Source organism: Ambystoma mexicanum, chromosome 6q, assembly GCF_040938575.1.
Source record: "Ambystoma mexicanum isolate Mex_15411 chromosome 6q, UKY_AmexF1_1, whole genome shotgun sequence".
Classification (NCBI taxonomy): domain Eukaryota; kingdom Metazoa; phylum Chordata; class Amphibia; order Caudata; family Ambystomatidae; genus Ambystoma; species Ambystoma mexicanum.
The window spans coordinates 1403142957-1403159410 of NC_090937.1; the positions used below are offsets into that span (position 1 = coordinate 1403142957).

Below are 16454 nucleotides of genomic sequence, written 5' to 3' on the forward strand. Positions count from 1 at the left end.
TAGTTGATATCTGACTGAGCAACTTTAGGGTCTGATGCTCCTTCTTGGCTGCCTGCAGAGCATCATTTACCGCTTTTGTGGCCCAAAGATGGTAGTTTTTCCAAATGTGTGCAACAACTGATCACGTATTTGCAGAAACGTATAAAGGGGATGAACGGAGTAAACAATTGGCCATATTATGTTCCAGGAAGAGGACAGGGTTCGGCAGCATTGGATGCTGAGCCATTGGGAGATGGAGGAGGAGCAGCCCTTGGCTTCCCCTCCTCCTCAAACAGCAGACATAGACACCACAGCAGAAAGTCAAGGATTTTACCTAATGAAAGAATTAAAAGCAGCAGCGGGATATACCAATCCCACTTTCGCACCTCCAGCTTATAGTGGCGAGGGCACACGTTACAGCGCAAGACAAGCGAGTAACAATACAAGATAGCAGCAGCAGGCGTAGGGAACGCAGCAGCATGCAAGCAAAGCTAAATGAAAACAACTTGGAGAAAACAGGACTTAAGGAAGGCCAAGACCCAGTAGTACCAATCAAATGGGTAGGTGTTATGTTATTTTGCATTTATATGGAGCCTTATGTACCATTGGTATGGTCTCAAGGCGGTGGTAGGTTGAACACCCTTGGGAACCGAAGTTCAAGTCAGTAGAGAGAATATAGAGTCATAAGGTGCGTGTGAGCACCGGATATGTGTGCAGCTGGTGTGGCATTTGTGTGATAGCTGCTTCTTAGCGGTAGGTGTGGTGGTTGAGAGATCAAGAGTATGTGTTCGTTCTGGCAGATTGTTATCCAGACCGATTCTGGCTGCGTTAGGCCTGAGGAGAACGCCTAGGCTGGGGGGTGGGTAACCAGCAGTGTTTAGTTAGGGTGATTGGGAGTATGAGGCAAATGATGGTATGAGAACAGCTATACCGAATGGTGTCATAGTATTGTTGTGTTCTAGTTGAGTGGTGGTGTTAAGAGGAGAGTAAGCGTGGAGATGTGATATGGTGGCTTACCTAAGGAGCTTGAGATCGAGCCGACTCTAATGGTTCCATGTATGCCATCCGTTTCATGTACTCCGAACTGTTCCACGTATTACGAATGATTCAAGCACCATTTCTTTCAATGCTCTTTCAAACGTTCCATCCACTCCAATCCGTTCCATCCACTCCAATCCTTTCCATCCACACTCCAATCCTTTCCATCCACACTCCAATCCTTTCCATCCACTCCAATCTTTTTCCAGGTGGACAAATACTGCTCAAGCTAGGAGAAGGGAATGCCCAGTGGTAAGGCAACAGGGGAAGATGCTAAAGAATGGGCAGAGATAATGGAGGAAGCAGAAAGAAGGGAAAGGGAAGAGAAGGAGGAAAGTGAAAAGTTGTGAAAGGAAAAGGAGCGAGCAGAAGCACTGGCGAAAGAGAAGGACAAGAGAAGCCAGAGTTAGAGGACATAGCAAAACAGAAAGCTGAAGAGTGGGAAAGGCAACTACAGATAAAGAAAAAGAGAAGGAAGTTAGAAGTCGAGCGGCTCGTTAAAGAACGTTGGCATGCGGAAGAGCACAGGAGAGAATGAGAAAAAGGAGAGTAGAGAAGGGCACGTTTCAAGGGTGACAGAATTGAAGGTGGGTTGGCCACGTTTAAGGGATGACGAGGGGGAAGGTATATGAAGAAGGGTGGAGGATCTCTACCGAAGAAGAGAAATAGTGCAGGAGGCACACGGATGGGCAGAAGTGCCGAACCCTCGGTGAGGGGGGAAAGCAATGTTACAGACCCTACACAGGGAAAAAGGTGGAAGATGCAACCTTAAAAAGACTTCGTTTGGATGAGGATATAGACGAGGACAGTGATGATAGCCTGGGGATTATAGGATCCGACGACAATGTGATGCTGGAAATGCACCGAGGGACAGGGCCGCTGTATCCTTGTCCTTTTCTGCTTTTTATCGTGTGTTCTGTCGTGGTTTCCACGCAGGAGTTCATGTGAGACTCCTGGCGGTGCAGCTCTCTTTTGGTTTGGTGTACAGATGCAGGGGATACCCTTATGGCACCCATGGGTGGGGGTACAACCCTGTGTCCCTAGTGTATGTTTTTGGGCACCTGTGTGTGGCCGACAGAGGAGGTTACGGGCTGGTGGCAGCTCCGTGCTGAATTGACAGGTACCCCGAGCTTCCTCCATTTTGGGATGCCCAGGCCCTGTCATTGGAATCAGTGGATTCCTGATGGAGACAAGATGGCCCCCGGGGCCTCTTTCCTTCCATCACCTGTTAACTTGATTTTCCCGAAGTCCCGGGAAGCCCTGACTCTGTCCCTTCCCCCTGACTGGCTGTTGGGTGGAAGTTCCATATATGGTAGTGAGGGGAAGTGCTGACCAGACTGGCTGGTGCCTTCCCAACGACCGTATGTTGTGGGTATGCCTGTGGGTGGGACCTGGGTGAATGGAGTGTGTGACGAATACGCATTCTGTGTTGTGGATGTCTAGTATCTGGTGTTTGACACAAAGACTAAGACAGCCCTGCCCGAAACCGGTGTGAATGCAGTGTGTAGTGTTGAATGGCGTGGTACTTGTCCGAATTCACATTCTGTGTTGCTAGTGTCTGTATGGAGAAGAATGGCTTAAATGCACTGTGCGCCTGATTGGCTGACTAACTGCCTGATTGCCGTTCTGAGTGATTGGTTGCCTGAGTGTGACCCAGCAGAATGAATGGGAGACCAACAGTATATCTGGGGGCCTCTCACTTCTAGAATTCGTTCAGAAGCTGGAGTTGAAACCTACATTGAAACTGAAGCTTAACCTTGAAGCCCTGCTGGAAGAGAAGTATGGCTGTTGCTCTACTTCGTCGATCTGAAAGCTGCTGTGTCTTCAAGAACTGACCCAGCGAGGACCTGGTCAGGCGCCCTCTTCCCGAGCTACGAGGGACCATTGTGCATTGCTAACCTTCGCCGAAGCGCCCTAGAAGTCAGCCGGAGACGGGGACCGCCGAGGAGAACGAAGAGAAGCATCGGACATTCCGTCCACCGTCGAAGTTAGTTGCCCAGAAGCGGGGACTGCTTGACGCCGTGCCATCGACGACCGGAGCAGCAACGCTCCTTTGCCTAAGACATTTGAATCCCGTACGCGCTCGCCTGCACCGCTGACCGCCTTATCCCACCGGAGAAGGCCAGGCCGTCGACGCACCGAAGAGCATCCACCGGTGGGTTTCCTGCCACCCAAAGACTGCAGAGATGCCGAACGACTTAACGCCCTTGCTGGGCAACAGTTCTTCACAAACTCTTTGCGGTCCTGAACTATCAACATCGAGGTGCCCCGCACACCTCATCCTTGCAAGACGTCTTCAACTCGTCGTCGACGAGCACCGTCTGGACCGAAGCTGCTGCCTCGGTGCCAAGTTCACCTTCTTCGAGGCCCATCGACCATCCATGGCTCCTGCTTTGAGGGAGTCACTCAAGAAGGATCCATTGACGCCTCCTCGAGGAACTCTGCTATTCCAGGTACTTTGGGCTGGTAGAAACACTTTAGAAGGAAATGAGACTCATTGAACAATATATGAACTGAGCTTGTAGTACATCTTTATTTTACAGGTTGCCCAAGTGGTGGGGGGGGGGCTCTCCACACAGAACTGTGTCTAGTGGTAGGGGCCAGTATTCTGCCAACTGTTCTAACCAACTGCTTTCCTCCTATGTCTATTGTTGGTTACCTTTATTAATTGATTTGTGTGACATTTGACCACAGTACAGTTGATGTACTTTAATGGAATCTGATGATAATTGTGGTACCACTGAGAACTGTATATATTTGCCATTGTAGATTAACTGAGCACAAAGTGAGTTATTGTGATTGTGTATATAACCTTGAACCTTAATTATATAAAGACTGTTTTAACTAATACAGTGTGCAGACATTCCTTTGTGGGTGCTTGGGGACTACACTGTACTTAAGAACCAGCCCGCATCACCTCCTGAGAAGCTAGACCTTGATTGCTCGTCCATTGCTACCGTAATAGAGAATCTTGCTGGGGTCCTTGATGCCTCTCCTCTACAATATAGGGAGCAAGAGTACAGACACCCCCTCCAGTCTTTACAGACGATTCACTGGAAAGTGAGAACGAAGAGGAGGATAGATATTCTTGACACTCCAGGGGAGTGAGTCCAGACAGAGATACAGTGTGGGAAGAAGACAGGGGGACATTTCGGGACAGTTACCACACGCTGAGGGCAGGGCGGGAGAAGCAGCTTCCAGCAACTCTGTATACACAGAGGCTCAGGGACCGGCCAGGACGAAGACCGAAAGGGCTAGGGCATTCACCACCACGAAGGACAGGGGGGCGACAAAGACACAGCTCACATTACTGGAAAAGGGTGGGGGTGACCTCAGTATATACTGTGGCAACAGATGGTTAAGGATAATTTGAGATGCAAGCTGCCTTCGATAACTGCTGCGGCTGACAAGTGGATTTACGAGATCGAAAGGCTGACAGCAGGGACAACGGTGGCAGTAGAGGACATGAAGAGTTTATTCCCTGCTATTCTTGGAGTGGTAACCGACGATGTGTGGAGGAGAACAGGGTACCCCTGAGTGACTGCACAGAACACAGCACACAATGGTGAACGAGCACCGGTGTGGCAAGCTCGAAGGGTACAATACCCAGACACGTTAGAAGCGCGATCATGGCATGCAAAATACGGGACGAAGACCAAGTTCGGAGAGAAGCCCAGCCGGTGAAGTAGCGAGCAAGTGTCCTCGAGATGGGGAAAAAAACTGCTCCGTCTACTTCCCTCGGATCAACCAGTCGTCCAGGTATGAGAACACATGGACGCCGGATCTCCTGAGGCGAGCTACGACTAACGGCAATAGCTTGGTGAAAAACCTTGGGGCAGAGGTCAACCCAAAGGGGAGAACATTGAAATGGTAGGGTGTGTCCACTATGAGAAATCTCAGGAATTTCCTGTGCCTTCGGTGGATCGGCACAGGGAAATATGAGTCACAGAGATCTATTGGCACCAGCCAGTCCAGGAGCCAGAGAGCGTGGAGAATTTCTTTCAACGTCACCATCCTGAACTTGAAAGGTCCAAGATGGGACACAGTCCGCCCTCTTTCTTGGGTACCAGGCAATATCAGCCCGATGCTCTCTACTTGGGAGGTTCTTCTTCCACAGCACCCTTCAAAAGCAGGGCTGGCAGTTCTTCCTGGAGCTCCTGTTCCGGTTGCTGAGAAGGAGGGGGTAGTCGGTCTGGAGGCCTTCTTAGGAAAGCAGACAATAACCCCATTGAACGAGCTGAATCGCACAGGCATCAGAGGTAATGTCTCGCCATTAGGGCCACTGCTTACCTTTCCGTCCTCCAACCGGGCAAACTTGAGGGGAGAAATCAAAGCGGCTTTGTGGGCAGAGCAGCCCCAGTCTGCTGGCATCTGGAGGCTTCAATCACCCCTTCCAGAGCACGGGAAATGCCTCTGCCTGGGTTGCAGGTGCTGAGCCTCCCTGCCAAAGGGGACTAACCCCCTGTAACCTCTTCCCCTTGAGGCACAGCCAAAGGCAGGTTTAACCGGCTGTTGGACAGCTAGGCCTAGAGACTTGGCGGCAAGCTTTAAGTACTTAAACTTTTCCAGGATGCAGGTTTAGAGCCTAAGAGTTTCTCGCCAACGGCGATGTCTAGCAACTTATTCTGGAAGTTGGATGAGAATCCTGATGTGTACAGATACGCCCGTCTCCTCAAAACAATCACTGGCCCCATGGACCTTCCAACGCAGTCTGCGACGCCCAGGACAGCCTGCAATAACTGCCAGACAAGCTCTTGACCATCATGCACAATTCTGAGAAACCCGTCTGGTATTTCCCCATCAGGAATGTACAGAGACTTCCCCAATAGCTTTCCACAAAACAAACACGTGTTGGGCTAGGGCGTCAACTTTCTTCCCTTCCCTATCCGTAGGGAGTATAGACGTGAAGGTGGCTGGCCTAGTGTTCACAGTAGCCGCCTTCACCACCAATCCCTCAGGCATTGGATGAAAGGAGAGGTAAACTGCGTCTGCACATGGCGGCTTATATTTTTGTGTGAATTCGAATTCACTGGGCGTGTGGTGCGTGGCCTCTGCCATAATGTGGCAAAGGGGTTGGCAATAGCCACATTGAAGGGCTTGGCACCCTCTGTAGAGGGTCCTTCTAGGTCTGTGAGGTCATAACCTGAAAAAGGTATGGCTGGCACGCTCCAACCTAGGTTTATCCACCATCCCATCCACTGTGGCACAGTATTTCGCGTTAGAACGCACATAAGGATGAGCCTGTTGCGACTCCAAATCAGGAGTGGTGCCCAGGCGACTGGCATCATGGAGGCCCTCAGCCAATGCAACTAAATTCGCCTTGTCAGTGAATAAATCTCTGCCTCCAGAGCCTACATACGCATGGTCGGCATAGTGCTGAAAAATTCGGTTCTCGACTGCGGTATGAACAACTGGTCACATATCAGAACACTGGCAACTATAGGCGCCAGGGCCAAGGGTATCGACAACGATAAGGTAGTCGGCTTGGAGCCGGAGTTACCAAGCACCACTGGAGCCACCGAAGCCTGCTGCTTCGAGGAGTCACTGGTAACTGCAGCTGCTTTTTGAAACATATCGAGCACTTTAAAAGCCTCCCACTCGAACCTGGATGTAGTCCCCCCCCCCCAATGACTTACCGGGTTCATTCGACGAAACGGATCTGTGCCTGCGTCAATGACGCAGTTTCTTTTTATGGAAGGAAGAAGAAGTGGCTCAGAGAGTGAAATCTCTTGATTTTTTTCAATGCCTGTCCTCATTTTCATTAGTAGGCTCATCCATATCGGGCACCGATGACAGGACTGTCCAGTGGACCAGGGAATTAGATGGGGGGGGGGTGGCCTACCGGGAGATTCGCAGTCCTCTCCCATACCGATTTCAAGTACATATTTCCAGAAGAATCACAGTCCTCGGTGATATGATCGACACTGAGGCACCACACGCAGACACCGTGTGGGTCCATGATGGAAATCCTGCAGTGCTTAAAACCAGACACTTTGGTGGTGGACATTGTGTCAAAATTGAATCGAGCATGGACAACATCTGTTGGTTGAAAATTCTTGTGAGAGTTGTTCAGAGAGCAGAGTGTTGAGAGTGTGGAAAAAAGGAATTGTGGCACACAGGCGTAATGAAGCAGTATATGTACAAAAACCGGTGTCATGTCCGGATTCGCCGACAGACACATTGAGTCATGAGGATTCGAGGGTTGAGTCAAGGTGCACTACACACCCTGTCAAAAAACCTTCAGAGCAGCCGACGCTAAAATGGATATATATCTCATGCGGAATCTGGAGGAGACAAGCAATCCATTGAAATATACAGAGCTCTTTATGCAATTTCTACCAGTATTCAGGCATATCAAAATTGTAGGTTGATAAGGCAAAGGACGATTAAGATAACGACCCAGTGGGAAAGAGGGTTCGTCATGCGGACTTCAAGCCTTATAGGTGTACCTCGCAATGTCTTGGGGGGAATGCAGAGGGAAGATGACATTTGGTCTGTTGTCATTATGTCTTTAGCCTGTTATTGACAGGTATTTCTAAATGTTTTTACATTCTTATTAGTTTTATTCAATATAGGTTTCGATGTTTCATTGATGCAACATTCCTTGGCATAAAGTTAATACAAATATTAAAAGATTTGAAAAACGTGTCCAAGTACAAGTTTACCACAATGGTCAGCTGACGGCATGCACATTTCCTGTAGCCTCACGCATCCACAATAAGCAATCATTCTTTAGACTTAGTCATACTTCCACCTTCAAATTAGAAGTTGCACTATCCAGACCAGATTCCCCTCAAGTACACCCTCCATTGAACACACTCGTCAACCCATGTGCCTTGCCCTCAATGGCCACATTCATATTTTCATAAAAATATCCACTTACTGATTAATTAAAATGAATAGTAGGAACACTCCTCATCTTTGCTTTGCCACTGCACCTCATCCCTACCAGTCTTGCCAGAAGAATAAATTACTTCCCTCCAGGGATGTTCCTCTAAAGATGCCTTGTCTTAGATATATTCTTCCTATGGCAGTAGATCGCGGAAACCTTTGACAGCAGGGGGCAGGGGTGGGGGGGTTGGGGTGGAGTACGGCTCTGGTGTAGGTGTTCCGTGGCGTTCATCATCAAGCCCAGAAGTGGCTTTGGTACAAATAGCATGCGCCATGACCTGCGACTTCAGTTACCCGTTTTTACCCGCGCTCAGCCACTTTGTGGATGACCAATTAGATGCGCATGGAAGAAGACAACCACAGGAGAGAGGTCCCAGATTGTGGGGAGGTGGGATGAGGAATCTGTGGAAGTAACATCCATCAGAAAGAACCTTACAAGAGGCAAGTCATTTGTTCTGCAAATTGATTGTGTCCTCCCATGATTCCTCATCCTAAATAGACTCCCATAGTAGTATCAAAATGCAGGAGAAGCGAACTCCACTAATGTTCGATAAGAATGTGCTGCAGGACAGCTCTACCAAAGCGGGCGTTCTGACCTGACAGGGTGTCCTGACAGTAGTGTTCCCCAAACATCTGTAGAGAAGCCCATCTTGCCACTTGACAAATGTGGGCACTCCCCTTTGGAGAGGAGATGCGACAGTCACAACCCTGGTTGAATGCACTCTGAAGCCATCAGGGAGGTATTTTCCTGCCCTAGAATAGCGTTCGTAGTACAATCAATCTTAAAACAGACAGCTTTGTTACTCTCTTGCCTATCTTAGGAACAGTGTAGCCCACAAAGAGCTGATCTTCTAGCCTGAAAGGATTTGCTCTGAATATATAGAAGTACAATGGTCTTTGCGGGTCGAGCCTACGTAGCCTCTCCTCAGAAGAATGAAGTGAGGGTAAAAGGCTGGCAAGCACATTTTGCCTGTAAGGTGGAAATCAGACCCGACCATAAACAGGAAGGGTGCACCGTGAGCGACCTTGTCATTTGAAAAAAATCATGACGGGTGGTTTGCAGGATAGAGCTTGAAGCCAACTCACCCTGCATGCCGATGTAATCACCATGAGGAAGGCGGTCTTCCCGGAGGACAAGAGTGCAACAGCTCAGCGGGGACCCCATTAGAAAAGTGAGTAAATAGTTCAGGTTCCACGCCGGGACCACACCGACTATTTAGGGGAAAGGTACTGGTTAGCCCTTTCGGGAATTGCATAACGCCAGGGATTATGAAGACTAAGCTGATTGGGCATGCGCTTTAAGATGGAAAGCACCGCCAGATAGCCTTGGACTGTTGCAATTTGTAGGCCTAGATTGATTATTGATAAAAACTGTGGACTGAAGAACTGATGCAAAGAAAATTGAGAGGTTTGAGATTGAGCAGGACAACTTATGTGATGGAGTATTGTTTAAAATCAAAAGAAATGAATTGATAATACATTTATCAAGAGAACGAATAATAAACTAAAGGACTAATAAAGAGAATATAGGAATTTTATGAACACCCTTGAAGCTATAATAGAAATATTGCGCATGAAATAAGTTCACTTTTAGGCATAATTGTGAAGAAGCAGCCACACAAAACAAGTTACTCGTATGTGTTTTGGAAATAAGGGCAGGTACTTTCCTTTAGTACGCAATGCAGCATTAAGTCCATAACCAAATATGTATCTTTTGTAGTAGTGCACTGGTAGTATTATATACCTGCTCCAAAGTAATTACAATAATACATATGCATACATAATAGCACTTTGGTGGAGAGCAATGTTAAACACAGCCAGCGGGGCTAGCAAAGTCCAGAATGTATTTTAGACAGTCCTTAGGCCTGGGAGCATCACAGTAAAACATTGCAGATCCTTAGACTAGAGTGTAATACAAAGATTTAAAAATGCCTAGAAAATCATGGAGTCTCTCTAGAAATACAGGGCTTGATGAAGGGGCCCTAGAAATGGCCACAGTCCCGGTAAGTACCTTTCAGTGTCACTTTTAGAACGTGTGCCATAGGCAAAAGCAAGACAAAAAAAGATATATATATATATCAAAAATTCTCTCAAACTTGGAAGAAAGAACCCTGTATGGCGTGGAAAAAGGAGGAACCGATTTAGAGATGCTTATATCCAACCCTTCAAAGGCAAAAAAGCTTTTAGAAGAAACAGACTGGATATTGACAATTGATAAGATGCGATCCCACACCCCAGAAAATCTGTTTCTCTAAAAGCAGAAAAAAACAGGGAACTCCAGACCAATATCTTCTAAAAATTCACAGATTGGAGGATCAGAATGAACTTCCTTAGAATAAGGCTTAACATAGCACATACAGGAGAGATTCTCTCAATTAGGGGAAAAGGGGAAGAGGCAATCCCTTTATGTAATATCTGCAAAACACCTTCCAACCAATTATTGAAACATTGTTGGACTGTGACGGGACCTGGCCCGCAAGACCTTTATTCTTCGCAAAATTTGGAGTTGGTGGGGAGGACTACATTGCAGACCTGTTCTGGCATAGACTAATTGCTGGACATTCAAGCTCTCTAACAATAGCCGTGGTGAAAGTCCTTGAGAAATTTGTCATTGTGAAGAAAAGAAGATCATAAAGGCCTCTTAGGAAAATCGGTACCCCTAAGAAAACTGCTGACAGTGGACCAATATTATGATGGACCAATATATTTGTATCCGTATTAGCCATTATACTAAACAGGTTTGTTTTTTATATGATTTTATTTTAATGCAATTTCAGAACAAAATATTAACTGTGAAGAGCCTATTATTTTAATCTTGTTGGTTAGGCATGGCGTCTGATAGCTATGCCTAGTACTTAGAAAAGGAAGTTTGTTTCTTGGGGGAAAAAAAAGAGTTATTTCTTTTCTTCATCATTTAATTGTTTTAAATGGAATTTTGTAGTAGAAAGTTTTGTAAAAGGTTTTCATTTAACCAAATACAAATAAAAAAAAAATTGCAGCTTTGGAAAAAAGAAATCCTACCCAGAAGAAAGAAGTCAACCACAGGGGAGACCAAAGGAGACCCATTGGAGAGTGAGAGCCAGTGGCCCCAGGTGCAGAGAAGGAGATGAGGATTCAACCGCAAACATTAACCAATGGTGAAATTAAGTTGAAGTGAAGGTGCTGAAGCGGACAACCATGGACCAAGGGGCCCCGTGGGAGTGAGTATCTTGAATATCCCAGAAATTGGGAGCCCAGAGATAAGTACTCACAAGCTTGGCTTCCAGAAAGTCAGTCCTCAACCCGGTAAGTTAGAATCTTCTTTTGTTTAGGGAGATCAAGGATTCACTCCCTGAAGTAATTGGTCCCAGAGCCAATGAGGACCCGACAACCCAAAAGAAGAATAATCGTCACTTCACAGGAGTGAGACTCACCATCCAGAAGTTGAATCAACAGAGATGGCACCTGTAGGTCAAAAGAGCCTGCAAACGACAGATCCTGGCGGCAAAGCTAGATGGCACACCAGCAAAACCACCTGTGCAGCAGGACAATGGTAATGGCTAACAAGACAGCCCAGAGAAGAAGATATGTCAAGGAACTGGGCTCCCAACACCTTTGCAGCTTTCAAAACCATAGAAGGTGACGCCGGCAGTAGAAGTCAGGAAACTGCAGTAAAACTTCCACAAAACTGTCCCAGGATGCCCACTGCTCGGCAATGAAAATCAAAGCACAATCAAGAGACTAGCCTCACCAGTAAGGCTAAGATGGGTCCGAAACGGCTACAACAGGTCTTTGCAGCAAAAACATTTAGCAGGTTAGCAGACCTGCTCACCTTCCAAAAATCAGGCAGAACTGAGTGTAGGAACAAGGTTTCCTCTATATATCCCTTCACTCACTCGGGCTGGCTTCTGCCACCCCACCAATCCAATTATGGAATTTGAAACAAAGGTTTTGGCGGCCAGCCAACAATGTTGGCTGTAAAAGCCACCTTGAAGGAAACTGGTCTAAACCAATTCAATCCACGATAGAGGCTGCCATCTTGAGCTCACAAAGAGCCCATGTGAGAAAAATTGCCATTTTAGGCCTGCCTTCAGCTTTCCCTGAACAAAGGAAACCCCTAAAACAAAACGGCCATCAGTAGGTATAAAAAACAAACATCAGTATCCCAATGACTACCATAAAGTTATATTGGGCTACTAATGCATTAAATTGTCATGCACCCCCGATAAAGCAACATAGACATGCTGCCTGCTATACGCCCCGTGGCGGCAACTGGTAAACTTTTTACATAACAGCGGGTACGTCAGAGATGACGTTGTCTCTTTATTTACAGAGACCCGTTTGGTCTTTAAGAAAACCGGGAGCAGCAGTACGGGCAATAACAGGACCAGAGGGAATTCGCCTCAGCTCCCGAAAAGGGTTACGGCTCACACAGCACAGCCGCATAATCCTCCACCATGTCCGGGCAGGAAAGAAGAACCGACAACGTAAGTTACCGACTACATGAGAACAATACGAATCAGCTCCTCTATCCCGTGATGTGATCCAGAGGAGTTAACCAATTGATAACTGGATGTTTGGATTTATTCCCTTAGTGATTCACGGGACGTACCGAGGTTTGATAATAGAAACACGAGAATCCATGAAAAAAAGAAAGTGACGTTGTTTAGACAGCTTTTGGGAAAAAGTTTCATCTGACTGGGTAAGCCGCGAAGAGGCCAGCTGTACTAACACCATAAGAAAATTTGCGAATGTGTCGCTAATGGGCTCTTCTTGTGTCTCTCCATATCTCTTCCCCTGAATCTCTCCAGCTAACAGTGACTTTTTTCCCGGTGAGATTCGAGACGGCTCTTTTCCACTCTCTGATCACTGACGCACAACGTAGAGACCCTGCGCATACAAAGCAGTCCACATTCACTGTACCTTTCAGTGAGTAAACCAGAAACTTGCGTCCAAGTCCACGGGCGAGAATTATAGAAGCTTGGACATTACTTAGGAGAGACTTCTTATTAGCCTTGAGATTTGACCAATAGATCTAGGAAGAAGAGGAATTGTACTTGATGCAGGAAGATTTGGCTTAATGTATAAAATATGTGATTAGACTTTGAATCAAGATTTCTGTTATTAATCAACCGTCGTCATATAATGGAGCAGCGTGAGTAGGTTATTGACACTCCTTTTTTATGTTTATTGCTCCTTGATAGGTGGAGATTTTCTTCCGGGTCATTCGACCTAAAGGGAAGTAAAACCCAGTGGAGACTGAATACCACTGCAACTCCTACAAGAAATCTGTAAAGGAAATGTTCTTGATTGAAAAATCTCTCTGTTTTTAAATATTGAGCTATACTGTTATGTTGCATGTCTTACTAACCCCTCACAAAAGCCCCTGAAGAATTTCCGGGTATTTGATACGAGACACCAAGCGCGGAAAGAAACAGGTTGGGCACAGTTTGTGGTAGTGAAATGAAATTTTGAAAGTGAATGAAGAAATAATGAATGGAATGTGATTGAGTGAGTTGTGTTTAATGAGGTATGGCCCAGTGTGATTATTAGCGCAGCACAAGACACTTTAACGGACAAGTATTCGAACTAACATACTTACCTGTTGAAGGGGGTTAACACATGCAGACAAAATAGTGTACGTGTCTTCCTCATCTTTTTGGTAGAAGACGGAACAGGCACTTTAGCATTGTGAGTTTTTTAAAACTTTTCGTATGTATTTGACAGATAAAATATGTGTATTGTTCTATAAACTTGCTGGCATGCAACGTTTTTTCCAGTACCATAAGTGAATATGGTCTTGTAATGGAATCCACCTAGATAAGGTTGCAATCTTAAATCACAAGCTTTGTGTTTCAATTTGTCAAGGGTTAATCCTTTTAGTTTAAGGGGATGCTTGTGGTTGATATCCCTTAAGCTCCTCTTGTTGGATCAAAGCCAAAACTACAACTTTAACTGCCAACAACCTACCCCCAAAATCTATGCATGGTGATGTAATCACCCAAAGGTACAAAGGGTTGCTTTATAAACACCCTAGGCATGGGAGCCTGTGGGTGACCATATACTCCGGAGTAAAAACAGGATTCAGTGGCAGAGGGACAGCAGCACAAGCCCCTCTCACCACCAAACTACACCAGAAAACCCCAAAAAAACAAGAGTAGGGTCCCATAAAATGAAATAAGTGAGTTCTGTCCCAACAGAAATGTATTTTATTTTTGCACTTACCATACTATTGTTGCATTAGATACATCCATGATGGTTAACACCCTACGGTACAGTATAGTCGTAACTCAGCCGATGCTACCTTAAGAGGGGTAGGAGATACCCCATTCATGTTATGCCCATTTCACCTTCATTTCACCTGCTGCTCTAGTAGTAGTGTGGGGTTGAGTAGGAGCTTAGAAGCCACTACTCATCCCTCTACTCCTGCGGGGAAGTAGTCATTTTGTCACAGATGCTCATCACTCAAACAAAACTATAACAGAAATGGGGGCATGTCGTTAGTCTTCGACAAAGTCGTGTGAATGGACAAAATAACGATAACCAATAGGTAAAACTGATGTGTTTACAAACGTCATGAATGTAATAAGAGATTAGCGTTTCTGTTAGTGAGGGATACGAGAAAACAGCAAATCAGCTTATTTCTGACAAACATCCATAATTTGAAAAAAAGATGAATACGTATATAATATAATTCAAAGTAGATTTGTTATCCAACAAAAGCCTTACATATTTTAAGTCACACCAAACAACTAGGTTTCTTACCCTTACGGCTACACAGGCCAGTTTGCATGCAACTGAGGAGTCATCTTTGAGTACCTTCTGCAGCAAAGGTACACAGTCCACAACAGAGAACACATTTCCTAAGAAGTAAATATAAATGGTTTTAGAATATCAAGTATAACTTTACAACAGTTCACTTGTTAGTCCTCTGCTTAATTTCTACAACTACCGCTAAAGTTGGTTTAATGTTAAAATAGGAACAACAAAAATTGATACACATTAACAATTGTATACATCATTAATATGTTTATTGAAAATATAATTTCAATGCATATTGTAAAGAGAATTCGGTGTTGAGTGAAAATGTCTTTTTGGTTTAAAAGAAAACCAAAAAAAGACAGATTTAGAAAGACCACACAGAGCGTTCAGAGGGCTCTTTATAAATCAAACTGTCATGGCCCTAGAAGCACTGGAGTGTGAGCAGGGGCTAAGAGGCATAATTGGACTGGAAGAAGGAAGCTGGAAGTGTATTACATTCGGGAGGGGGCGGGGGAGAGAGAGCGCATGAGCGAGAGAGAGAGCGCGAGAGAGCGCGAGAGAGCGCGAGAGCGATTGTTTTTGGGAGAAAATGTGTTTGTGACGTGGAAGGGACAGGTGGGAATATAAGTATGTGTGTTTGTGTGCATGTGCGTCTATGAAGGGAGCAGGGTTGGCATGGGAATGTTTATGATATGGAGGGGGGAGGGCAGACGCCCCGGAATGTAATATTTTTCGATTATTGAAAGCCACACCAAAATTGGCTGAAATAAATTATTTTTTGCATATGGCATATTTTGAAAATATCACATTTAACCGTAAATTCATGTCAGAGCTCAAGGACAGAATATCTGAAACTAATATCATCCAGTGGCCACCAGCACAAACAGATTTCAATCCATAAATTACCTAGACCCATCACTCAGTGCTCGACGGACCAGTTGTAGTTGCACCCCTTAAAGTTATTATGTTTTGCCCGTTTATCAGCATGTTATGCTTTTTTTTTACTGCTGCAGTGTGACAATACCAGTTCAGAAAAGACCCAATATGACAAGAACCCTTGCCAGTTAATTATATATCCTTATAGCACAACACAATTGATTTGTATGGCACAACTTGAGGCGAAACTGGTCCTTCAAATCTGTTTTATTGACGAGTCCTTTTAACTGTTTAGTTAAATAATCATCCTATTTGCAATATATACTGACAATTAAACATTTTCCTCTACATCAACCTATGGAACTATTCATTTAGTGTTCAGACATCCGTAAGGCCACCTTCATATTTTACAAATCTGTCTAGTAAAAAGTGGTTACAGGACTGTCATGAGCAAGAAGTGGCAAACATCTAAAATAACAAACCAATGAAAAGTGATTTATTTTTGAGAAATTGCAAACATGATAGAATATTGGGTAAGTATAGGCCCAACTAGAGGAGAAAATGACCATAGATAATACTCTTTCGGATGCATTCTCTTCCCACAGATTCCTCATCTTAGATCTGATCGGCAGTGTCAAACTGAATCAAACATTTTTCCAGCAGACGAGGGCATATTGCGGTTACAGCATTGAGGTCACACAACGCACCTGCTTCTTGACTCTGGAAATTACTTCTGTCCTCAGTATACCCTTTTATCCCCTGTTCTCAGCTGCTTGAGGGAACTGAAAAGGAAAATAACAAGCTCTCTAACATTGGGGCAGGTTTGAGGGGCGTTGAGCAATCTGTGGGTGGATAATCATTCGGAAACAACATTACCAGAGGAAAGTAATTTGTTCATCTAATAGATTAAATCCTCCTTACAGATTCCT

The 16454-nt window shown here is 45.3% G+C and overlaps 1 protein-coding gene across 4 annotated transcripts in view; it reads right to left on the minus strand.

Annotated features, from left to right (window-relative positions):
* Positions 1-16454, minus strand: part of HTT (huntingtin) — a 2905635-nt gene that overhangs the window by 2309502 nt on the left and 579679 nt on the right. For all 4 annotated transcript variants that reach the window (XM_069632055.1, XM_069632053.1, XM_069632052.1 and 1 more), the window contains one exon: positions 14653-14750. In XM_069632055.1, the coding sequence (XP_069488156.1) occupies positions 14653-14750 (98 nt within the window). The remainder of the gene's footprint in view (positions 1-14652; positions 14751-16454) is intronic.